This window comes from Calidris pugnax, unplaced genomic scaffold (genome assembly GCF_001431845.1).
Source record: "Calidris pugnax isolate Ruff unplaced genomic scaffold, ASM143184v1 scaffold118, whole genome shotgun sequence".
NCBI lineage: Eukaryota > Metazoa > Chordata > Aves > Charadriiformes > Scolopacidae > Calidris > Calidris pugnax.
Window position 1 is genome coordinate 708,441 of NW_015090855.1, and position 26,913 is coordinate 735,353.

General features: G+C 36.6%; 1 protein-coding gene across 12 annotated transcripts in view; it reads right to left on the reverse strand.

Annotated features, from left to right (window-relative positions):
• Nucleotides 1-26,913, reverse strand: part of ZMYND8 (zinc finger, MYND-type containing 8) — a 57,334-nt gene that overhangs the window by 18,466 nt on the left and 11,955 nt on the right. For 5 of the 12 annotated variants that reach the window (XR_001412248.1, XR_001412249.1, XM_014943744.1 and 2 more), the window contains exons 4-14: nucleotides 21,633-21,728; nucleotides 15,980-16,128; nucleotides 11,987-12,205; nucleotides 10,702-10,815; nucleotides 8,862-8,954; nucleotides 7,969-8,056; nucleotides 7,287-7,342; nucleotides 6,402-6,479; nucleotides 5,379-5,494; nucleotides 3,811-4,292; nucleotides 1,408-1,548 (exon numbers count right to left, since the gene is read on the reverse strand). Coding sequence is in view for 10 of the 12 variants with exons in the window: in XM_014943744.1 (XP_014799230.1) it covers nucleotides 1,408-1,548; nucleotides 3,811-4,292; nucleotides 5,379-5,494; nucleotides 6,402-6,479; nucleotides 7,287-7,342; nucleotides 7,969-8,056; nucleotides 8,862-8,954; nucleotides 10,702-10,815; nucleotides 11,987-12,205; nucleotides 15,980-16,128; nucleotides 21,633-21,728 (1,632 nt within the window). In the remaining 2 variants the exon portion in view is untranslated. Of the gene's footprint in view, nucleotides 1-1,407; nucleotides 1,549-3,810; nucleotides 4,293-5,378; nucleotides 5,495-6,401; nucleotides 6,480-7,286; nucleotides 7,343-7,968; nucleotides 8,057-8,861; nucleotides 8,955-10,701; nucleotides 10,816-11,986; nucleotides 12,206-15,979; nucleotides 16,129-21,632; nucleotides 21,729-22,668; nucleotides 22,690-26,913 lie in introns of those variants that run through there. The other 7 variants (XM_014943747.1, XM_014943750.1, XM_014943749.1 and 4 more) reach the window with 5 other exon arrangements.

Here is a 26,913-nt window from a genome sequence, read left to right on the forward strand (position 1 = left end):
CCTCCCATTTTACAATTTAGCCACTCTGTCAGTAACAACACATGGCTCATTCCATTAATTTTCCTTCCGTATTGCTGAATTAGAGGACAACCATAGAGCCCTCCTACTACTCTGCTCAAAGTACGTAAGTGTCTTTGTTTTCTAGACTTTCACTTTTGTTTTTCCAGAGAGAAACCCTGTTCACACTGTGCGTTACAATGAGACACAATAATCAGATCTGAAAACCGCAGGATTTACAGATTAATCTAAGTCTGGCACAGCTGACACTATTAAACGAAGCAAGGTAGCCATTTTCATTCCAAAGAGTATATTTAGCAAAGGAAACTCCTTGAAAGCTGAAAAAATAGCTGATACTCTACTTGAAAGCACACTAGCCCTTTTTTTATGGTATTGCTCATGGACCAGAAGATCGCGTTTTCTGATCCATGTCATTTATTCAAAATATTCTATGCTCCATCTGATGTCAACCATCTGTGGGCTGAAGCTACTGCAGCACTATGTCTTTCTTAACAATTTTCCAAATGCATTGTCACCTCAGATAAGACAACAAACAGCTGGAGTGCAGCACAAGGAATTCTTTCTGTGGTTATGTCCACACAGATAATTAACACACTGAAAAAAAGACTTTTGAGGCTCCTATCCAGAATCAGAATATCTGTAACTCACTGAAAATATGAGTTCAGCATTTTAGCTCAAGCCTTCCTGAAGTATTTGGTAACAACAAGGGGCAGAACCCTGGTTCTCCATGTAAAATCATGTTGAGGTAAAAGGTAGCCAGGACTGGATCAGAATACTCACAGGAACAAAGTATGACTGAGGAAACTGATTTACAGCCGTTTGGCTTTCAGAACTATTTTACCAATTTAGTACTTACCCACTTCATCTTTCAAAATTCCAGAATCCCAAATTTTACTTCTAGGGAGTTTCAAGACATCTGCTAATTCCTTTCATCCATCTATCTCCCTAGAGAGGGATGGTCAGTGAGGAGGTGATGTGAAGTCAGCAAGAGAGAAGCCCTAGTAAATCCCAAATACCACAAGAAAACCTTGCCAGCAATTCACTTGAGAGACTGAGGGGTGAAGAGCAGCAATGTTCATGTAAGTACAACCTTCAGAAACTTACCTACTGTTTAGAAACATTAATTTGTACAATTCAGCTAAAAAAAAAAATAAATCATGCTTTAACTACTTCCTTTCGTCAACAAGAAAAAACAATAACAGGAACACTCATTTATAAAAAAAAAAAACCAGCCTATTTGATGAAACAATAATTACACGTGTGTCCCATTTAAAGCCCTTTGTTCATTCAAAGCCACATACAAGCAAGTTTTCTCATATTATCTTGCATTGACACCACTGTAATTTTTTGAGCTGTAACAGTATTAGATTTTCAAAGGTGAAGACTAACCAAGATTAAGATTCAGAATGCTTCCTGGAGTGGAAGTTCTCTCTTGCTTAGCAGAAATTGGCGTTGATGCTTGAGGAGAGAAAGGTTTGGGGCTGCCTGACAAACTCCCTGCTTGACCCGTTCTTGTTGGTGCTGGAGAAGCTGAAAAAGTACAAAATTAATAAAGACAGATTTAAAAATAATCACTATTAAAGCCATATTCACTGGGACAAAACAGCTTTTAAATGTACACAAGCAGGGAAAGGATTTTTGTTTAATAATTTCAATGCTGTGCTATATCTCCATTCTAAGTTACAATTATCCCTTTAATTTTAGTTTAATAAAGAAAGAAATTGTATGGAAAAGATTCTTATTGCAGCTATATAGTTGGGCCAAATGTGTGCTTACCCTCAAAACCACTCTGATCGCAGTGACAGACTCTAGCTTTCAAGATTTGGTTATTTTAGATGTTAACAAATTCTGACACTCTAAATTGCTATCTATTTTAATTCATGTATGTAAGTAAACATAGAAAACCCACCTACCCCATTTTCTAGCTACATTAACAGAGAATTAAAAGTACAAATCATAGTAAGTTTAATCAGAACAGCTAAAGATCAGTGACCAATATCTCCAATAAGGTAACAGAATATTATAATGTAATACAGAGTTTAAGCAAAATCCTATGCTCAGAGCCTTTAAAATCTCCGTGAAATAATGTTTTAAAAACACACTTCTGGAAAGAGCCAAACGGTGTAGAAAGGGAAGCATCTGGAGGCCATTACTTAAATAAAAAGGACTAATTTCTGTCAGCAAGAGACTAATTTCTGTTTGTTAAATCCCTCCTTAATGCTCTGAAAATGTCATCCTAAACCCACTACTGGACACTTTTTCTTCCCCAGTACATCCAGGATTGTCTATATATTTTCAGATTCCTAAACAGTAGCAGTATCTGCTGTTTCAATAACTGGTTCCAAGTTAGTTTCTACACATCACTCAAAATACACAACAGAGGCAGCCAAATAAAATCATTCTTGTCTAAAGATAGTGCAGTCATACTACTTGAAATATTTTTTTACAGCAAACAAGTAACTTCATTTACATTTGATTGAAACATGCAGATTCCAGTAACAGGACTATTACAATAGGAATATTACAAAAGTTAGCATTTGTAACAATATACAGGTAGAAATGCCAGGTGGGAAACTGAATATTTTAGTTTAACTTATGTTAAATCCAATCCAGCATTTCTGTGCACTAGGATAGATGATAGTCAGGCCTGAGGAAAAGTTAGAAAAATTCCCCAGAATTGCTATGATAATCAAGAATCACCAATAATACGATAACATCTGTCACCTTCTTTTATCTTTATCTGACAAAATAGCTTTAATGTAGTTTTCCATTATTACCTCCACTACCATAAAGAAATAATAATGTGGTATAATAAAAGCCCTATATTTTGACAAAAAACAGTACCTGTTAGCTACACCTTATATATAAAAGCTGTACATACATATATACATGATAATTTATGTATAAAATTAATTATTCCTTTTGACATACTACTTTGCTGAAAAATCCAAATATTTTCATATATTTAAACTCATACAGTTACTTTGTCATCAATTCTTAAGATGCTCAGGACCATATCACAAGACATTTTGTACCCAAAGGTAGCTTCACAGCCCAGCCTTTATTGGCTAGAAAGAATAAGATCATACTAAATAAATAAATAACTGCATTTTATCTAAAAACTGCAATGGAACATACTGATTTATTTTTCTACACAAAGAAATCCAAAGGTTTAAGCACTCACATTAATTAATATACTGCATCCCTTTTTTCAGATAGTGATGAACTTTCTTTATGGATTAAAAAAACCTAAGATAAAGTAGTTTGCTTGAGTGCCATAAAATCAGTTAGCAATTTGTTCTTTGACTATATATAAGTATGAGGAGTCCAAATTGTGTATTCTACACTCCTTTTTCTCTTTATCCACTCTGCCTATGGAACTGTAGCTTTATCATATGCCAGCTACTCAGTTGGGAACACTTACAAATTAAGCTCATTGCCTTGAAAAAGAGCTATCAAATTTTAAATACAATACCTCCTAATCATGATAATTTTGACTCTTTTTGTATTTACTTCCACTATTCTCCATTAATTTTCATAGTTACAAATATTTCCAGCTATCTAAAGCAAAGGGCTGTGGTCATTTTTCAAGGTTATTTATTCTTTCTCCATGAGATAGAAAGGACTGTTATTTCTTATCTGCAATACTGCAAGTTAAATCCACCTTTTTTTCTAAAACCTCTTCATAAAATGAGTCATAATACAGCCTGTCTTTAAAAAGTATGTGTAATAAAAACAGTGCATTAACCAAATGTAAAGCCCTGTACCCCCCTCTATTTATTTTTTTTTTACCTGTATTTTTCTCAATAAAGTCCATGGATTCCTCACTGGCACTAAAATGACTGGAAGTGGCTTTTTTCTCCGCGTCCTGTTCAACATCAGATCCAGTGTGAACTGATGAGTTGGTACTCATTGGTGAGCGTGGCATATCTGTCAATGAAATCCTACGACCAGTGCTGCTGCTCAGCATAGACTTGCTCATTAGAATCTTGGGCGATGCCGTCATATCAAAGTTCAGTTTGATTTTCTCTTGTTTGTCTGTCTTTGCAGTTCCAGCAGTTGGGTTTGCAGGGTCTAATAACATTTGGTATTGATTGTTGGGAGTATATGGTGTCCGGAAAGGTGCGTAATTAAATACTCCAAATTTTCTACGAATGTTATCAACATAAACCTCCATTTCTTGCATTGCACTATTGAAGATGCTTTTAGTCTTTTTCACAGAAAAAGGAATTTCTTTAGACATGAGGTAGCAATTATTTATTGGAACCCAGGCCCTATATGTAAAACAGAAAAATAGAATATAACGTAACTACATTTCACACTGTGGACTGGCATTGGCAACTTTTGTGCACACACTAATTTATTCTAGGTTAATCGAAGATACGCACACCTCAGATCACCTCAAAGGACCATCTCTACCTCCTTCTTTTACTAGTCGGTAAGTAAACTGAACATCTTAGATTATCACTACCTTCTTTTATTCTACCCAGTAATATGTAAAACATGAATAAAGACTGGTCAAATACGACAACATATTCCTAATTGGAACAGTCTATGTAACTCTAAGACAACCAATGCTGAACAGTCTTTCCATCTGTCATAGTTAGCAGAAAAACACAAAAAGCAGCTGAGGAAAAAAAGACTTCACAAACACATTCTTAAAAGCTTAATATTCTATTTTACACCCCACATCAGGATGACCAGACTCCTCAATGCCAGGAAAAGTTCTATCAACAAGTATTGGACAGATTCCACTTATCATGAAATGAGGCAGACTCTATAAACCATGCCTTCCAAGGTACTAAAATACCAGAAACTTTGACTTAATTATTTCATGGCCCTATACTTTTTTTTTTACAGTACATGTTTTTATAACTGTATAGGTTTATATTTTCAATTAATGATAAATCAATTTGCATTCACCATGGCTTTCTCCATCTAAGCAGAGGGTTCACAAGTACAGAAAACTTAACTCCTTTCAGAGCAAAACTGGCATCTTCAACACAGATCGTATTTTCTATATTTTTTAAATCTACAATTGTGTGTTTATTCCCGTAGTGTTTCGACCACATAGATAACTTTATTGACCTCTTCCACCCTTAAGAACTACAGTTCTCTGTAGCACAAAACCAGACACAGGAATTAACTTGCATATTCACTGAGATTATATATGTATTAATCTTACAAACACAACTCAGATTCTACAGACATCATGTAGGAAACTAGAACTGCATATGCTACAATATTATAGAGTTTATTAGGACAAAGGTTCAAAAGACAGGATTCAAAAACTCAGAGCACAAAATTACAACAAGAATTTTTCAAGTACAGCCAAAGACATCCTTTGGTTAAATTCCCACCTGTCGTGTTGGCCAAAGAAACGGGCATCAACTTGCCCATCTTTATCCCTCAGTGCTTTAGCAGGCCAGAATGGAAAGCCCTTGAGTTTAGCCCAGACCAAAGGGTGGGGATTGCTCTAGAGGAGGAGGCAAAATACACGGTAAGACACAAACAGTATTACTTTCCAAATCTGATAAATGACAGTATATTTTTTTTTAACTGTATGTATTACTTAGATTCAGTAAAGACCCAACATGCACAAGGAACTAGTGAAATATAAGATTCCATTTACCTATATGCTTGATCTACACATAATAAATCCTGAGAGAACAGAATAATTAAAATAAAATATACCACCTTAACTATCTCAATAAACACATTGTAATTGCACTTTTTTATTAATTTATTAGTCTCCTCCAAATATGTAGCACAGCATAAGGGACCAATCTTTCAAATTCTCTACCCTCCAAGCATAAGGGACCAATCTTTCAAATTCTCTAATTTCACTTAAGTCCAACTTAACTTGGAGTTACACACTTCTACTTAAGAATCCTAAGGAGTCTTCCCAAGTTTGGTGCAGTATTGAACAAAACCAGAAAACAACCTATTAATAGGTCATGAAAGAAAAATCAAGTCTAAATTCTCAGATCCGCACCTGCAGAAAGAGACATCCACATTGCAGAAACCTTACTCGGAGTGCAAGCACCCCATGCAAGCCCAGATGACCCAGGCGCAAGCACAGGTATCTTTCATTTGAGGGCAGAGAAGTTGATATCTGTGATACCTGGTTGCTGACCCCCTTCACAGTTATTTCTGACAGAACCATTCCTTTGTGAAGGCACACAGCCTTACAGCTAAACATCTTGAGATAGTCTCACCCCACAAAGAGCACAATAAGCAAGCACAAGCTGCTTGGTAAACTCCAGCAGGCTCCCTTGACTCAGTAACAATCGTGTTGGAAACAACGTGGGGATAGCAGGCAACACTCAAACCCGAAGGGCTGGTTTAACATATTAGCTAGACTACCATAATCCTTAACTTACACAAGGCTCACAAAACCAATTATCTCGTTTTTGGCAAGCAGCTAAATAACATTCCGGACATACTTCAATTTCATTCATCTGAAAAGAAAAACAATTATTGGAGAGCTTAAACAGAGTCCGAGGTGTGATCAGTATTTTTACGTTAGATTGTCTAGTTTGCTAGCATCATTTCCCCACAAATTTGTGGTCATAAATACACATTTACATGCTCTGAAATCAACAGTTTTGAGTGACACCCATCTCGTTCTACCCCTGTAACACATGCATTCCAGTTAAGAATTCAGACGTATTTTACTCTTCAAATTCTATGCTACTGTCATTTGCCCCAGTCAAAAAAAAAAAAAAAAAAAACATCCTTTGACTCATGTTGTATTTATTCTAGTGATAAAGAATTATTTCTCATCATTTCTTCCAGTGGCAAAAATATAACCTCAACTGGGCATATAATTTCATTATTTATGCAGAACCAAAAATAAAATATTTTATTCCTTATGCTCACATTATACAAACTAGTTAAAGTATCAGGCTCAGGTTATATACGTATTTTGTTCTATTAAGAATTGTGAAATTATCAGAATTTATGTGAATCAGAAGATGTGGGTCTATTTTTCCAACTCTAAATATCCGTATAGAAGATAGGTGCCTGTATGCAGAATCCCTATATCCACTTTCCCACTCCACAGCTTAATTATAGATAGTGAATATCCTAGGGGAAGATTAGCAATACCCTTGCCAAAAATCATCCTGTAGGCCATGGATACGCATATCTAAACACAAAAAAGCCTACAAAAAATGTAGTTATGCAATACACACATTAGGAAACATATTATTTCACTCATGAATACATAAACGGAACACTTTAAAAATAAATTGGGGAACAAATACCTCATGCTCACAGATTTTGATGATGACTTTTGCTGTTTGTGTCAATTTGTGATTTCCTAAGAAAACAATAGAATGCTTTAACCAAGAAAATTGTTATGCTAGAATTACGATAAAATCAATAGTTTGTACATCTAAAAGTTAGCATTAAATACAAAAGAGAACATCTAAAGAGACGATGTAAAACAGGTATGTATAAACTACGCGCTTGCAAAAGCCAAAAGTGGGCCATTTTCTCCTCAACATAGCAGAGTAACAATCTCTACATGTTCCATTTTGAAGCTATTGCAGCTGCCCACCTCTGGTACGCTCTTTCAGTGAGGGACTGTACCATCTCCTCAATCAGGTCCTAGAAAGCACTGCAAAATGCTAAAAGCAGCTCCGGGCTTTGAACCAGATGATGCGGGTTGGAACCAGATAATCTTTAAGGTCCCTTCCAACCCAACCTATACTATGATTCTAACTTATTTGAATTTATTTATTTTTTTTAAGGTGGAACGAACATGGGTTGGATTTGATCCTAGTTTTATGTATGACGGTTGCTAAAATAAAAGAAAAATCTCTGTGTTTAGGCAGTATGGTCATTAACAGTAAGATAGTTTCAGTGTTCGCCAACTAGAAGTCTACACATTGCTCAATGACCTTGACTATTTCAAAGTGTCATATTTTAGGACATAATGCTCACCCCCATTGTAAATAATGCAGTTGTGCAAAATCCATTTGGCATCAGCCAAAAATGCTTCAGTGCAACCGTACATTTTCTTTTTAACATTCTGTAAAGAAAAAAATTAAGAATGTATCAGGAAACAAAAATGAGTAAAAAGTCACAACTTCTGAACATTGTTTTCAATCAATAAAACTGACTGTATTTACTGAAAAAAATATTATTCTAAATACTTGAGAATCTGTCAAATTCAGGATGTCTTTTGACTGCCCTGAAAATGTATTAACTGCCTAAATAAACTCTAAATGTTGAATTACTTAGATCAGCATCTTCAACATTTCCAAAAAAAGTATTCATTTCTTGAAGGAGTGTTCAATTCGATGTCTCTTCAAAAAGCTGAGCCCTTGATTTCTTCTACTGACATATTATCACTCCACTGCATCTTTATTTCTAAAGTTATACAAGACCCAGAAAAAAGTATTGGTGCTGTTTGACTTTTGAGTCCAGCCACTGGGTAAAGTCATTCAATTAAGTAAAATCAGTCACGTGAATGTTACACCTTTATACCATAAAGACATCAACCTGCACTGTAAGCACATGGAGAATGAAAATTTCCTGTCTCTTCTCCAGGTCCCAGCACAACAAAGCTCTGCAACACTTCAGTCTTTGTTAAGCAGCGGAGAATGGAGAATTTCTTCATGATTTTAAACTTTTACATTATTATTAAACTGCGAATGAAAGTCCCATTCTCCATCTCTTGACTATTTCTTTCTATTTCTATGTCTATATCTATATTTCTATATCTATTCCTCAGGGGCAGTGAAGATTACAGTATTTCTCCCCTTCCCCACTCCAGAAATCTTGATGATAGCAATTAAACTCAAGGGAGCTTCCTCTCTTAGCTTCATACAAACCTTCTCTAATGTACAAAGGTCCATTGGATGAAAGATATATTCTGCATAATCTGGGTGTTGATCCAGTGAAACTGGCTTTTGAAATGGCTCTGTCTGTTAGGAAAAAAAAAAACAAACAAAAAACCATGCTGCTTATTAACACTGACCAGTTTCATCAATGACACAAGACTCTTTCTAATGCTATTTCCAACTGTGATGTCAGAGAAAATTCTTTAAAAGTAATTATAAAATTTCATGCAGTAATAAAAATACAGGTAGAACAAAAGGAATTCAAAGGTCTCATATAACTGATTTTTCATATGGTGGAAGTAATAAATTGCCAAAGTTAGGGGGTTTGTAAAATGTATTGTTATTATTTACAGCAGGGTTTTTTGGAGGAGAGTATCAGATAAGGCTCGGTGTATAGCTTTTAGCAGAATAAAGACACCAAATTTCCAATTCACTAGACTCATAAAAATACTTCTTTTTCAGACTCTCATCAGAATCATAACCTTCAAAACAATGGTGGCTTGGTAACGCAAACACATTCAAACTTTTGTCAGTGGGACTCTACATTGTACCTGCTAATGCAGAGGGACTGTAATTCTTTGAACACAAACAATTAAAGTCCTCAGGTACCAAAACAACAGGTTATCAGTAAAATGCCTGAAGGGCAAAATATCTCAATAGTATTCATTAAACATTAGCTTTCTAAGTACATTTTCAAAACACTTTGTGAATTCAATGTAAACAAACACTGACACTTTGCTTCTGAAAAGCAGCACTTAAATCTTGTAATGGCTCCATCTATAATAGGACAGTATTTCCCACTCCAGAGTAAAACGATTCCAAGAGCCAAAATCGGTCAGTACTTAAGAATAACCTTCCCAGAAATTGTCACTATTGTTCTGCTAAAATACTTATCACAGAGAGATCAGAGTTGCAGAAAGCTCATGATTCTGCACATCTGTTTTTCCCAACATATTTTACTGTAACAATGCAGGCACAGAGACACTTTCCCTGCTCTAACTCCTGTACAGGAAGAGGTGCCATCAAGGCACCCCTTGGTAATTTAGGACATCATATTATGATTTACTGTTTTCTTCACACATGTGAAAACTAGGTAATGCTTGCATGGTGAAGAATAACTGACCAGAATTGTTGAAAGTTACAAGCAAGAATGAGTGACCGGAATAGGTGAAAGTTTGTGGCATTCTGAGACGTGAATCTAAGACAGACACATGGAGATAGGCACATGTTGGAGGAAAACCAATTTTACTTCCATGATACAAATTCATAGAGCAGCAGCCTCATATTGTGTGAACGTTAATGGCACAGTTTTCACCACACTGAGGGAAGTTTCTTCAGTGTTTTAGAAGTACATGATACAACTAACTTTTGTGGTAAGAACAATTTCTACTAACAGATAGAAGCCAGGTTTTCAAAAGGTATAATCAATAACATAACAGTGTCTGCACCCAGCGTTCCTGCCCATAGAACTGTATTGGTAGGAGATCATGCCTCCTCATTCCCCTGGTACCTCAGAGACATCACTGTCTGCTTTCTGTGAGTGAGGAATCACCACATCCCACTGGAAACCCACGTTATATTTTCACTACACCTACTGAAAGTACGTCCACAAGTTACACCAGGGAACTACATTTTAAATGCACTCCAAAACAGTATATACAGCCTAAACTGATATGTCTGTACCAGACAGGTGGCAGACAGCATGGAAGCTGTCACACACCATCTGATAAAATGAGCCAGGTTCCTAATCCACAAAAGGAAGCAATACTCAGGATTATGACAAACATATGATCCAAGCAATAAAAAAAAAAAAAAAAATGATCCTCCTTACCCCTGGCTGTTTCATTTTCTGTAGTGCAAACTTCAGTAAATATGATAGCTGTTCAATGGTGAGCATTGTCATAGCTTTACTCTGTGTTTCTATGCATTCTGCGACTGTGATTTTCTAAAAGTTAAGATTAAAAAAATATTTTGTTAGCAAACATTTCTCAGTGAATTCTCCTCCACTGAAATATTCTAGCATTGAAATGGAAGATAATAATTATCCTACAAGAAATAAAACACTTCTGATGACCCATTTACTTGGATTTTGTTCAGGTTATATTACTAAAAAGAAAGAAAAAAGAGAAGGAAAAAAAGGGAAAAGACAAGAAATTATCCATCATCGTCAAGATCACACAAAGTGAATGTGAGAATACATAAAATTCCCAAATACAATGCAGGGTTTTGTTCAGGTTATATTAATAAAAAGAAAGAAAAAAAAAGAAGAAAAAAAAAGGGGAAAGACCAGAAATTATCCATCAACTTCAAGATCACACAAAGTGAATGTGTGAATACATAAAATTCCCAAATACAATGCAGGTTCACAGTAACATGAAAAAGTGAGAAGGTCACCTGGGCTCTAATACAATCAGTGATCAAAGGAAAACATGCAATAAACCACTTTGCTTTCATTAATGATACTTTGATGCTAAGTATTCTCTCCCCAAGAATCATTGGAGAGAAAAGATTAAATTCTTCCTCAGCCCTGCAGAAAAAAATAGTAGCAAAGTGAGAAGGTCACCTGGGCTCTAATACAATCAGTGATCAAAGGAAAACATGCAATAAACCACTTTGCTTTCATTAATGATACTTTGATGCTAAGTATTCTCTCCCCAAGAATCATTGGAGAGAAAAGATTAAATTCTTCCTCAGCCCTGCAGAAAAAAATAGTAATAAAATACCCACTTGTTTATGTAGACCCTACAGTGCAATTTTTTTTCTGCACTGCTGCAGAGCTGATCAGCCCACTAAAAGAAGCACAAGTTAAACTAGTCAAAACTGCAGAATGTTTTCAGAATTACAGGTGCCTGATGAAGTTATCACTCTTTGAAATGGTGCTTTCTCTAGATATGGAAACACAAAGGAAGTTGAGGACCTGTGGTAAGAAGGCAAACACAATCCAGGTACACACAGAGAAAAAGTGGTGTAGCAGCAACAGATGCCTCCTCTTCTGTACAAACTTATCTAGCATCTTTACCAAGAAGCAATGTAGGAATAAGTCAGAGACATTTCAGAATGCAAAAAAGCTGCTTATATCTCACAAACAAGAAATCCACTCCTTATATCCAACTAACCTCACATTCTGGGCAAAACCAATCCCCCTCTGGTTCCGCTGTCAGTTTCAGACACTTAGCATGATAAACCCGAGGACAGAGTTCACAGCAGAGGACTTGGCCTTCCCGATGACAAACCCAGCAATAGAAATCATTCCGTCCATCCTGTGGTACAACATCAACAGGGTCTGTGGTGAGTGGCTGCTTCATATAGTAAAACGGACCATGTCTTAGTTCTGACTGAAATGTAGGCAAGAAAAACAGGTTTGGTTTCAAAACAAATTTGCATTTTTTCAAATAATAATATTCATAATAATATATAAGCAAACAGCAGTTTACAGCGTTTGATTAACATTTATGCAAGCACAGTATCTTACTCATTGCACAAAATCATTAATAAAGAGGTTTAGTTCTTATTCAGATATCAAATGCCAATTTACACTCAAGACTGAAAATAAATTTTTGTGGCAAGTGAAGGCATCGAGTGCAAGACATGGAATCCAACAAAAGTCAGTAAACACATCTTCAAGAAAGAAGTATCACTATAGAAGCTATTGGGTTCCCTAAACTCAGAATTTTATGGGGCTGTGCAAGCTAAATACTGAGATATTTAGTGATGGCTAAACCTGGGACAACTGAAGAAGTTAGTCCTGAGACAAGAAGTTGAACACCATGCAAATCTGTTCTAAGTTGCAGCAGTTCACAATTTGGTACAATGAAGCAAGCCAGTGCTGAATTGGATTAATAAAGCAAACTGTAGAGTAGGATGGAGAAAGAGCCAATTCACATCCTGAACAGCCACTTCTGCCACGGAAGCAGGAACACAGGGAGAGATTTAATCCACCATTTAAATGCACATCAGAATTTAAGACTCACAGTCTCCACTGGTTTTCCTGCACTAGAAAGCACTAAACAGTTAACTTTGTAAACTGCATGAACTAGTCTTCAGCTATTTTTTTTCGGTTCTCAGGTAATTTTGGGTACATTCTACACCATTTACACATCTGCAAGTTTTTAGACCCTTGAGCTGTCACATGCCCACGTGACTCATAGAACACTGCAACCATATGCACGTTCCATACCTTTGCAGCATCCTGTACAAAATTAGTCACACAGGGCATAGATTAATGTCACCAGAAACAACCAGTGTGCCAGCTTGGACAGTGATATTTCTGGATTTCTAAAGTTACAAAGGACAAGGTCTAATTATTTGTATGAATAGAGGACTTTCAAGGACAAATTAGATGATGCAGAAGTGACAATCCAGCTGAAGATGATGTATCTCAAAATATACCAGAGGAGAGATCATCTGCAGTTATCTAACACTGTATAATATTTTAGGCAAAGAAAGGATATTACCACAAGCATTCCCAAAACATTCTGCTACCTAAAATTCACTTGAATAACTATCAGTTTTAGTGCTTTTCATTTTCTGTTCTACAGATGCTACAGCTACTCAGAAGATACTTCGTTCCCACCACAGAAGAATTGTGCAAAGTGTTATTTTCTGTACTCTCTGTATATGATGAAATTATCATATAACATGACAAGGCTTTCAGAAGGAAGGTTCTATGAGATCCTGTGGAATAAGAGGCACAGCATAAGGCTTCAACTACATTTCAAATGTATCACTACTACAATCATTCACACATACAAAGGCATATAGAAATCCAGATTGAAGCAGGGGAAATTGCAATGTACAGTGCAGAAACATGTTTTGTTTGCAGCTAAACACACCACAGCTGTGGATACGTGGAGATGCAGCTATGGGGCACTTCCTCAACTGCAGATAAAGGAAACGACCAGAAGAATTTAATACATATTCTGACTTTGAAGTGGGTATAAGCAGTATATCCACACTAACTTCCTAAGAATCAAAGATACTGCTTTAGGACAAGTATAAAACCTGGGAAACTATTCCACTGAAATCAGCTCATAACATCCAGACTGAAGAGAATCCATTTTTGCTAGAGCGTGAGAGGAATTAATTTTCTGTTCAAGGATGCTTATATCTTTTATACATCTATCACCTCATTTTGTCTAAGCCAAGTTTAAGAAAATAAGTTGACAACTTCCATTACATTATAATTAACCAACGAAGTGTCAGAAGTTTCTGATTTTTAACCTGTCTCAGCTATGTTTCTACAATTCCATAATTGTTTTCCTGTATTTCAACACTTCAAATACCTGTTGGCACCATTCTGAAGATCTGTTACTGCATCCACAACTTGTAACACAAAGTTTCATGCAACTATAACTTTAGTGATGGTATCTTGAAATACTTAAATGTCACAAAACACCTCATAACGTAGAATATTAAGCTGGAGGTTTCCAGTGGTGATGTCACATCCCAAAATGTCTTTATCAGCCAGTCAAGCACAGCTATCAGCTACATTCTACCTGAAACTTAACCTGAGAGCAAACCAAGTAACTGTGTCCTCAGCTCACATCTGTTCAGCAGCAAAAGAAGCTTTACCAACTCCTGCTACCATAAAGAGCAGAGTTTTTTAAACAAAACTAAACATTATATTTTCTCGCTATGTAACAAATACACCAAAATAAGCAAGTCTGATTGCTTTTCTTCATTAGATATACAACTTTATTCTATCCTGTAACATTTCAGGTCTGAGATACCTGGAAAATAGGAAAGGATTTACTGAGGGGAATGTATCAAGTTCAGCAACTGCGATTGTGTTTTCACATATATTTTTAAATGCATGAATAAAACATGGAAATTAATACCCTAAGATTCCATTGTTCTTAAAATTACCTCTACACTGCACAGTCAGAAGCTCAGACTTCAGTGGGGCAACACGTCCCCAGTAAAAGTCCAGCATGTACACAGATTTATACAGCCTGCACTGAAGCTCAGTAAAAGTCAAACTGGCCACATTAAACTAGTACGAGTAAGTCTACACATGCTATTACTAGACCTCCCAATTATCCTTAAATAAAATATGCTTGACACTGCTCTCTGGAAAGGCCTGATTTATTGAAAGTCTTTGTTCCAGGACAACCGCAGTGATTGGGAATTTCATTTTCTTTCTTATCCAGTGCAATTGTACCAGTATAATATTTAATGTGGATGCTATTACACTAGGGAAAAGTGCTTTAAACCCTCAGAACTTAATCCTGTGTTTATATAATCCTGACAAAATACATTGACACACAAAAGCACTTGGAAAAATACATAGGCATGTCATTATTAAATTAGATGAAAAATACTTTCAGTAAGGCTAAAGACTGCTTTCATGTCATCTCCTCCAAGATGATGCAGGTGCTTTGTAGCATTTGCTATTCAATACTCTTCATACAATTCTTTCACTTTCATCATACAATGAATCAGAAATTGTCAAAGTCTTCTAGACTCAAATTCTTCTAAAAACTACAACAAATGCTATAAAATGTGTATTCAGAAGACACTGAAAATCTGGTTTCAAGCACAAAGACTGAAAAGTACTGTCAGTGTGGGCCTTTAAGTAGTTTGGTAGCAGTGTACAATGCCCAGCAATTGAAAGGAAGGGGAGGGAATCTGCAGAGTACCAAAGGAGGAGCTGGACTTTTGTTAATAACTGGCAGTAGGACTGAAGGCAGATGAGGGACTTAGACAGACATTATGAGGTCTTTCTTAATTTAGGATATCACACCACTGAATATTTATTTCCTTTTAATGCTTTTAATTAATAACACTATTACTGTTGCTGTATTTTTATTATATTTCTTCATCATCCTTTTGTTCAAAATTGCATTTATTGGTTATATATCACATTAGCTTTATGAAATCAAAAAACGGGACACAGGTGGTTTTTCTCATACAGATGTAAAACAAAAATAAAAGAACATCCAAATTGAACTTACAATGCCAACTTCTACACCCACTGCAAACAAAAATTAACATCCTCTTCTTAGAGTACAAAAATGGAGCTTTCTAAAGAGGAGAGAGCTCCTGATCAGCTGGCTCTACATCCTTCATTGTTTCACAATCTAGCAGAGCAATACCATGACTTCTCTTACCTGCTCTTTATTATTACTGTTCAATAGACCAGGTTTCTTTTTCTTTTTTATAGGACTTGTTGATGCATCTTGTGGTGAGTGACCATTAGAGGAATGTGGAGGGCTGGGAAATTTCCTTTTTTGTGCTGTGCGTTCGGCAGAGCCAGGATCTGTAACAGATACAAACAGTTGGGTTGAAGAGTGCCTATCGATGAAAAACATATGAACAAGATTATGGTTTGTCATTCACACTCCTTCACTGAGCAGAACAAAAATTCTCAATTGTCTTTCACCCAGCCTCTGATGAAACTGGAAACACAGATTTGGTAAGCAATGCTGCTGTTAAGTGAATTCTCAATCTGGTAATTTATATTAAGATTAAATATGTTTTTCTTTTCCCACAGCATTCTGGCCATTCATCTCATGTCAAATTTTAGCATCTTTTAAAGTATAACAACAATTACTTCTGTAGTTTAGCAGAGTGCTATGCTAATTTATGTCAATACACTTCAAAAGCAGAGAAACAACATCAACAGTCCCTGACAGATTCACTCATGTAACTTAGGAACACAAGCAAAAGAAGTTAAAACATAGTAAGAAGAAAGATGGTCTTCATCATTTGTTTCTCATATTTAAATATACTTATTGGAATATGTCAATGGAAGAAAGGAAATAGTCCTACAGTCTGAAAATAAATATGCTACCTCAAATACTTAGTCATTTGTATTACCTGCTAAATTGGACTGTAAAAAGACAAAATTAAGAAGATTCCCAGTCAATTAGTAACTTGACAGCAAGATACAGCAACAAAGTGTTGCAACTTTTCAGTGTCTCTCACAGTCAGAGCTCTCACATTCAACCAAGTAAATTACAATAGTCATTTAATAAGTCACAGCTTCCAACTATGCCTGAAGTTACTATCCAAAGTAATAAAGCTGGCAGAAGGGACCCTGTGCCTGTGTTTCAGTGCTCATAGATTGTCATCTTAGTGTAAACTCATCACACCAACAACTTAAGCAGCCCTAGTGGCTCTGAACTGCATTTTATGAAACAAGCAGAAAAATCACTGTTTTGTGACCAAGTCAATTCATCAGAATATTCAGAAGGAATTATTTACAACCTTAAAAGAATTAATACACTTTAAAAAAAAAATCACTGACAAGCTCATCAGAAATATGCTAGATAAAAATAAGAGCATTTGCGACTTCATTTTTTCAGAACAAAATTTAAATAATTCCTAATGAATATGGAATGTTCAGCTCAATTACAAAGAACTTACTGACATTTTTCAAAAAAAATAAGCATGCAATCAGCTGTAATAGACAATCATAGATCAGTGAAATGATCTTGACAAAATATAAGTGAAAGTTCAAGAAAGTGGGTTTAGCATGTTTAATTTTTCATTAAGCTTTCAATGCATGCAACAAAACAAAATGTCAGATAACCATAAGGATCAGAAGTCATCAACAACTGAACCCTCCCCACAGTAACTTCTGTATTTTCAATCTCCTGCTTGTGCTAATGCAAATGATTTGTGGCTGCACACTAAACAATTGAGGAATAAAATCTGTTTAAAAAAATAACTTTTCTCTGACCCCGTTCACTGTACAGCCACAAAAATGCTTTGCACAAATGATTTGCACAAATGGAGGTAAGATTAACAACCTATGTGTTTTTTTCTAAATAGAAAAAAATGTATTTGGAACAATAGTTGAGAATGAATTGACTGTGAACAAATTACTTTTTTCTTTTGTGAAAAAGGGCAAATGTTACTGATGTAAAAATAGGAGTGATACACACAATATAATCTTGGCATGTTTGCATATATGCTTAAGTTTATTGAAAATAAAATGTTATTTAGTGGAAAGAGTGAAACTATGTCAAGAAGCCACCCAATTATCAACATAACAAAACACTTTGAAAAAATATGCTGAACTAAACCAATATAATGTAGCTGAGACCATTATTGTTATTTGACTTGTTTCAATTCAAGTGTGTCTGCTTCCCACTCCATTTAGGCCAAAACTTAGGTTCATTTGACAATACAACGAATTGCCAGGTAAGGTACGTCACCTAAATGTGTGAAAAATATAATGTCTGCCTCCTCCCCTGCTTAGGCAATTATGACTATAAAAATCCTAACACAGCTACAACTATGCTCACAGGTATAGTCATAGGAGGTTTTTTTCAGTTTCGCTACTTATGCACAGAAGGTGGCAGAAGAACTCCTTTGGCTGGCATATGCTTCATGTATCCCCAGAGAGCTGAGCCAATACAGCTACCCTGGAAGAAACACTGCAGCACCAGTGTCAGCTAAATCAAAACCCACAACTTCACCAAAGCGATCAAACCTAAAACCAAAACAAGCTCTGAATTCTTTTTTTTTTTTTCCTTTTCTTCATTAAAAGTAGGACAGAGCTTATTCAGCATGGGAACTGTTTGCATTCAGAGTGATCAGCAAAAACAGCATCATAGCATATCTTTTCTCATCCTTCCATCACCACATGGCTCAGAACAGCATGTACAATATAAGTCTTTGTTTCTTTATTATGATTTGTAATTCCCAACAGAGACTTTCCATACATTCCTGAAGGCACTGTATAAGAAAACTACTCTTACTGTAAAGTGCTGACCATGCCTTAATCTTTGTTTTCCCAATGCAGAGAGATCTGCAGAATTGTCTCTCTCTACACCAAACAACATCCTCAAAGTACTTGCAAGGATCTCCAATCCTGCGTTTCTCTCCAGCAAATAAAACCCTCACCATAACTCCTCTTCACTGGGAGGGTGGTGGAGCACTGGAGCCCTCACCATAACTCCTCTTCACTGTGAGGGTGGTGGAGCACTGGAACAGGTTGCCCAGGAAGGTGGTTGAGGCCCCATCCCTGGAGATATTCAAGGAGAGGCTCGATGAGGCCCTGGGCAACCTGGTCTAGTTGGGGGTGTCCCTGCTGACTGCGGGGGGGTCAGACTAGATGGCCTTTGGAGGTCCCTTCTGGCCTGGACAATTCTATGATTCTATGATAACTCACTTAAGAGACTTTTATTTCCAGACTGTACATATGCAAGCACAGCTTAAACTAGGAGAGCAACAGAAGAGTACAGTTTTCTGCCCTTTGGCTTCCATTTTTAACTCCCAGGAGCAAAACTACCACCAGTGGAACACACCAGCTCTTCAGCTTCAGATTGTGGGGATTACAAAGAAGCTGCCTGTGACACTGTGCATTATGCCTCAGCTCCAAATATGAAAAAAGAAAATCAGGTGTAAAGTTCCTCATCATTGGCCTGCTCACGTAATATGGTGCTTCTCACTTTTAAATGTTGTTTCTTCCTAAACTAACTGGTTCAGGGTCAGGAAAAGGGTTAAACTGTTATTAGCTAAACCAGAACTGAATTACAATTCAGTCACAGCCAAATCCAAACCACACTTCAACAGAAAAGATACTGAATCAATACCGATTAAACCAATCGATCACACCAAATGATCACAACAGACATATATGCTTGGTTAAGTGATTTCAAAAACTACTTAAACTAGTGTAATTTTCTTCTGTGGTTCAAGCCTGAGCATACTAGGGATTTTCAAGTAAACCAGTGGTGATTCAAAGACAACATAAAAAAAACTGACCTGAAATATACCTTTTTTTTTTCTCAACTGGCAAGTTATTGAAATGCAGAGATTTTCTTGAAGAAATGTAAGACATAACTGGAAAAATGAAGCAATGCACAGGCATTTTCTTTCAGATTTAGTTGTGCTAGTGGAATAGGCTAATAACTACCGCTATATGTTGCCAATTTATCAATATATGAGGGATCTAATAAGGTCCTAATGAGAGACCTTCAAGTAAAATAAGAATGGTAGCACATACTTAAACTGTTAGAGTTATCATTTCCAATTCTAATTAAGATGAAAAATGCTCAAATTGCATTTTGAGTTCTTTCAACAGCAGTGCCTCACTTAGTGCATGCTGCCTCTTCTTCCTGCTTGGCTCTTCCAGCTACGTTAGCAGAGTTAGTGTAGCTGTGCTGTGAACCAGAGCAAGAAATTCACCCCCCATTAAAATAACCCGTCAGGAGGAAAGTTAATTTTTAGCCTGGATCACTTCCCCAATGTAGTTTAACTTAATATTTATTACTTCAAAGTGAAACAAATCCAAGAGGAAAGAAAAAAGACCAAATTGCAATGCAATAACTTGGTGACTAGGATAGTTACCTACAAGGTGGATTCAAGTTTCTGCTCCAAAATGGAACAGCAAGAATTTGTATGATCTCTTCTATGTCAAGTAAATGTTTTTTAAAAGGTGTTTAATGAGCAAGAACAATCTCACTTTGGAGATTAACTCACCATGCCACTTTGTCACCAGTTAGTACATACCTCTGCAATCTCCCTGCTTTTTCTACAAAACTCTTATCATATACTGAGCAAGTCAACCTGAACCAAACTTTGCAGACAGGTATCCACTCGTGCACCCGCTTTTCTAACTGAAAAGGCTGAGATCACTTGCAGTTACTCAGCACTCAGAATGACAACAAGGAATGAAATGTTCAGTGTACTAAATGAAGGACATTACAGTAAAATAATAAATAAATATTTAATTGATAAACCAATTGTAATAATTAATTTGCCAAGCAACCTTACCCCACTTATTTCTTGATTTTTGAGTGTGTGATTTTGCTTTCTTAGCATTATTTCAAAATCATGTTTCCACCACAAGTGAAAACCAGACACCTGGAATAACTTTTTAAATTCTTATTAAAAGTTACCTGGTTTTACATCACTAGGTTATTGTTAATTGCTCTGTAACGTTGCCATGGTTGACATAAACACCTATGAGTGCCCTCAAAACCCATCCATTGGGGACCAACAAGCTAACCTGAGCTTCACCTGAAGTTTAGAATCTTTATTTCAGTATGCCAACATGTGATTAAAGGATTAGCTCACAGGAGACAGACTAAAGCATACTCAAAGCCTAAAGCAACTTAATTTCACACTTTACAACTAGTCAGAAACACATTTGTTTAAACAGAAAAAAATTAAATCAAAAAAGCTTTTCAATGTGAGTTGTGATAAAGATGGTAAAATTTACAGTCATTTTGGTTTTCCAGGAGCAGAAAGAGCAAAGCATTTTTTTTAGTGAAAGCACTTAGTCTTCCAGGAACAGTATCAAATATCAGTAAACTGAGACTTAGTTACACCAATACAAGTTTTCTGTGATATAAGTCAGTTTTTGCTATCTCAATGCAAAATTCTAAATGTTTCCAATTAGAAACCTAGTCAATTGTTCTACATAAGTTAGACACTCTGCAGAAGTGTTAGTTAAACAGAGCCAGCCCAAGGCTACTTCTGTTAACATTAATTCCCAATCCCATGTGAACCCTTTTATTATGACACAAATAGTTCTGCCAACATTTGGTGAACCAGATCAAGGAATTAAATTAGATGAAATGTAAGAGGACAAAAGAAGAAAAATGTCATTAAAGCAGTTTCATGAAGAATTAATTTGATGGCTGTAAGAAACAGCTAGGCTAGCTTACAAAGGAAGGCAGCAGTGAGAGAAAGTGCAAGAATACAAAGGTGACTTGAAGACTGCTTAAGCTGTCATTACCCCCCCAGAAATGTGTAACTATGCCTTTAGAAAGAACAAAAAAAAATAAACAAAAACCAGAAACTGACTTCCATCTAGAGGGTCACTTCTCTCTTCTTTCCTCCTCCTCAAAAGCTCTGAATGCATGTACGTTAAATGGTCGTGAGGGAAATCGATGAAGAATTCTGAGAGAAAAAGGAGCAACACTAACTCCATTGTCAGCATCATTACAATCCAATCTGATAGAACAGGCTTCAATTAATAATTTATACAGATTCCAGAACTGTAAGGTTTCCCAATTATATTTATTATCCTGAATGGTCACTAATAGATATATGATTTTTCAAATCCATTACCTATAATACTATAGCAAGCTTAATTATCTTCAAAACACTTACCAAAATCATGGATAAATCTGTTAGAACTTATACTCAACTGAGGCATTTTAATCTCATGCCAGAATTATGAAATATGATGCAGTTGCAATCGAGCACTAAAGCCCTGTTTACATTCCAGAAACTTCAACTGATGCAATTAACCCAAACCAGTTGCTTAATGTAATAAATAACAGAGGTTAACCATGGTTGTGTAAATCCCGATGAACTCCTACTGCATTACAATTTTACACAAGCACATAAAGACACCATTACTTCTTTCCTCATTGTAGAAATTTGGAAAATAAAAAAAAGCAACACTTCCCAACAATTTGCAATATAAGAGATGTAAGCTGTTTATCAACTAGAGGCCGACTGCAGGGGGACTTGTTGCCCCAAGGCACTCCTGAAGACCCCCTGTTGATTACGGAGTCACAACACTGGAGATAAAGCCTGGGGCTATACTACTGTGCACTGGAGGATTCTCAAATTACCTTTCACATTGGAGAGAGAAACTCATCTCTATGAGTGATTAAATACTTGGTAACACTGCACAGAAAGTTGATGGACAATATACTATTATGAAACTGTTACAAAATATATAACGCATTCTGGAATTTCCATTTTATTAGTCATTTTGCATTTATATTCGTAGTATCTGAACCTTTTACCACTGAGAGAAGCCTGTAAGACCGCAGTCTTCGACACAAACCTGCAGCAATGCAAAAGCTGTAAAAGTCAGAATTCTCACCATTAAGGAGTAGTAGTTCAGTATATGATTTTATGACAAGCTAAAGCCATCTCATGATTAGCTGTCACTGATGGGGGCAGGTCTGCTCCTAGCAATGACATCTGTCCAACTCCCTAGTAATCTGGTTCAGGAAGATAAGCAAGTAGAAAACTACCTCCATACCCAAACCCAAGTCCTTAACTGACTCAGCAGAGAACTGGCTAAGAGCCAGCAGAGATACGAAGGAAATGTAAGGGATGTATGACTGATGAAGGAAAAAAAAGAGTAAAAGAGCTCCTTCTGACTAGTCATTAGACAGGTAACGGTTACAGTACTAGCTGAAACATATGAAACCTACATGGAATTCCATCGGCCACCACAGCTAACTACTGTAAGTAACACAAACTAGAAGAAAACTAACCTGAAAATTTAAAAAAAAATTAAAAAAATAAAATTCTTCCATATTAGTAGGATGAAAAAGCACAGTGGAGAGTTCACTGCTGTCCAAGGAGAACAAGCGCAAGTGAAGACAGAACTGCACCAAACAATAAAGTTGGTTATTCTGCCCTGGAACCACAACCTGGAAACACTCAGAAAATTCTCCAGAAAGCCTTGCAAGCCCCATCTTGAAATATTTAATAAACAAGGCTAAAAAGTAGGCCATAGGGCTGGAACAGAAATATAACAAGATGTTTCTGTCAGACATGTTAATGTATCATATGCAGAGGACAAAATATTATAATAATCTAATCCATGGCTTTTCTCCTTTGCTAAACAGCAATCCTCTGCTGACTCCATTTTGTATTTTTGCACTCCTTTTTTTCTCTTCAGGCTGTCATGTCCGATTTCCAGTTCTCAGATGCCTTATGCCTTCTTGTTATGATCAAGAGAGTAGTGTATTTTAAAACCTCACCTTTAGTAAAGCTGAACATGCACAGCTTATTAGCAGATCTAAATTGTAACTGCTCCAGTAACTCTCCTCTTTTTCCCTTCCCCACCTCACCAGGTGTCTGTCCCCACAACGTTTTGCAGACAGACAGTATGTAATAGTAGGGTTAATCATTTCATGATTCAGGCAAAAACTAATACTACAAAAAAAATATCAATTTTCAGCTAGGTCAGGTGCTTCAGGAAGATAAGCAAGTAGAAAACTACCTCCATACCCAAACCCAAGTCCTTAACTGACTCAGCAGAGAACTGGCTAAGAGCCAGCAGAGATACGAAGGAAATGTAAGGGATGTATGACTGATGAAGGAAAAAAAAGAGTAAAAGAGCTCCTTCTGACTAGTCATTAGACAGGTAACGGTTACAGTACTAGCTGAAACATATGAAACCTACATGGAATTCCATCGGCCACCACAGCTAACTACTGTAAGTAACACAAACTAGAAGAAAACTAACCTGAAAATTTAAAAAAAAATTAAAAAAATAAAATTCTTCCATATTAGTAGGATGAAAAAGCACAGTGGAGAGTTCACTGCTGTCCAAGGAGAACAAGCGCAAGTGAAGACAGAACTGCACCAAACAATAAAGTTGGTTATTCTGCCCTGGAACCACAACCTGGAAACACTCAGAAAATTCTCCAGAAAGCCTTGCAAGCCCCATCTTGAAATATTTAATAAACAAGGCTAAAAAGTAGGCCATAGGGCTGGAACAGAAATATAACAAGATGTTTCTGTCAGACATGTTAATGTATCATATGCAGAGGACAAAATATTATAATAATCTAATCCATGGCTTTTCTCCTTTGCTAAACAGCAATCCTCTGCTGACTCCATTTTGTATTTTTGCACTCCTTTTTTTCTCTTCAGGCTGTCATGTCCGATTTCCAGTTCTCAGATGCCTTATGCCTTCTTGTTATGATCAAGAGAGTAGTGTATTTTAAAACCTCACCTTTAGTAAAGCTGAACATGCACAGCTTATTAGCAGATCTAAATTGTAACTGCTCCAGTAACTCTCCTCTTTTTCCCTTCCCCACCTCACCAGGTGTCTGTCCCCACAACGTTTTGCAGACAGACAGTATGTAATAGTAGGGTTAATCATTTCATGATTCAGGCAAAAACTAATACTACAAAAAAAATATCAATTTTCAGCTAGGTCAGGTGCTTGATATAGTTTCCTATGCAACAGCATAAGTACCAGTGCCAGCCCAAGGAGAAGGGTAGAAAAAATGCAGCTGAAGATGAGTGTGGAGGTCTGGATAGCTCTGACCACAGCTATAGACTCACTCTCACTTATCACATTATAAAGTAAGAAGTGTCAGTAATGGTTTTAAGCTCTAGTTTCATTACCGCCTAACCCTATCTAAATGCTGGCCAACAAAGCTCTGTACTCCCTGCACCCAACTGGTACATTCCTGCCCTCTCTCTTACACCAGTTCTGGCAGCCTACCAAGCCATTTCTGCACAGAAAACTATGCATGTTTTACAGTTCAGTTAGTTTCCTCCCAGTTTAGGTATGGAAGGAAGTGGATACAACTGCTGCACTGAGCAGTTTGACCAGCTTAGGCTGCTTTGAAACCACCACCTTACTTAAACCCATTCAAAAGGCTACTTTAACACCCTTGTTACAGATTAAACAATGCATGTTTCAGTTTAGCTTACACTGAATTGCAATTGATTTATAGCAGTTAAAATTAAACTGCTTATACCAAAACAAGAATGTTCATGAAGAGGCTAATTGGTTTTAAAGCAATTTTAATTTATTTTCCTACAACTTTCTTTAGACACGACCTCACATGAGCTGTACAAACAAACTGCAGCAGAGCAATTAGGCTACAAACTTGCAGCATATCAGCTTCTCCAGATCAAGTGTGAAGTTATACAATACCACTGATTGATCTCCTGTACAGGCTTCTCACACCATCAAAAAACCCAAACAAACCAAGAGCTGTATGCTTCCCTTATGGGTTGTCTATATAGGGTCAATTTCCTCATCCACATCCTTTCTACAACATATAAGGCAAAATTCTAACAAGATTAATGTTACAAGAGGAAACACTGTTACCACTATCCCACCAGATTAGAAGGCTGCTGCACTTTCTCTACCCTATGCGAGCATAGTAACAGCTTTAGAATTCTGGTTTGTGACTTCTCTGCTGTGCAAACACCGCACTGAACTAACAGAGGAACTTGTCTCAACTCACATAACGAAGTCCAGAAAGATTAAGTTTAGCAGGTCTGTAATACGGCCAGCTCTTGTACTAAGCAGATGACATTTATGATCCTTTTACTTTCTATGCAAAACTACCTATTCAAGTAGTGTTGTTGTTCTACCGCTAATTCATAGATTGGTAGAGAATACAACAAAGCAAGATGGCTTATAGACAAGTCCCAAGATTTCCTTACAACTCACACCACTTCCTCACTGATAAAGATATATACCTGTAAGAGCTTGCCATGGGTGGTTGTTATTCTAGCCCTTAGAGAGCTGCTAGCAATTTGACATACATGTCAAATTCAACAAATCAATTAAAACAAATCTGTATCTAGTTAAATAAACATAAATTCCATTATTATTCTTCAATTTATACAACCTCTGTTAAGTTTTATCTTTACTATGGCCGTTCAGATCTCTCTCACTGGTGTTCAAAACACTAAGAGTCCTACTGTGTACAGACCAGTGACTGCCACACGACGACAGCTTGGGCCAGTCTAAGCAGCACTGTGGTGATCCTGGCTTTGTCTTCCAAACCACTCTCCTTTCAGCCACGACCAGAGCTTGCCCATGAGCTGGTTCAGGGAGTTGTATCAACAGTAAACTCATTTTTTTTCTGCCATGTTAGCTCCCTCTGAATTGACCAGAGTGAATTGATCAGAACTCACAAAGCAAGGGGAGCTGCAAGATTACGTGGCTGAGAAGGCTGAGAGATGAAAGACTGACCCTTTCAATAACCATGAGGTATTAAATCAGTTCACTGTCCTGGGAAACTTCATCTTAACCCTACAAAAAAAAAAAAGTAAAAGGTTTCCTATGGGCTTAATTGAAATGGTACACCTTAAGGTCAGATCAGCACTAGAACTAATGTAAGGGAATCACAACTTTTCATATGCACCATACACCAGTTTCTGGGCTCAGTAAAGCAACAGCAGTAAAAGATATCAGACTCATTAATGACTTCTAGACATTGGTTATGTCAGAGTGACAAAAATAATAGTTTAGCTCACTTGATGCATGTGAAATTCTTATTAGTACTAATATGTGAGCCAAAGTCTTTCTAAGGAGAAATGAAAGTGAGATTTCCTGGGCAGCTAAATGCATTTAATA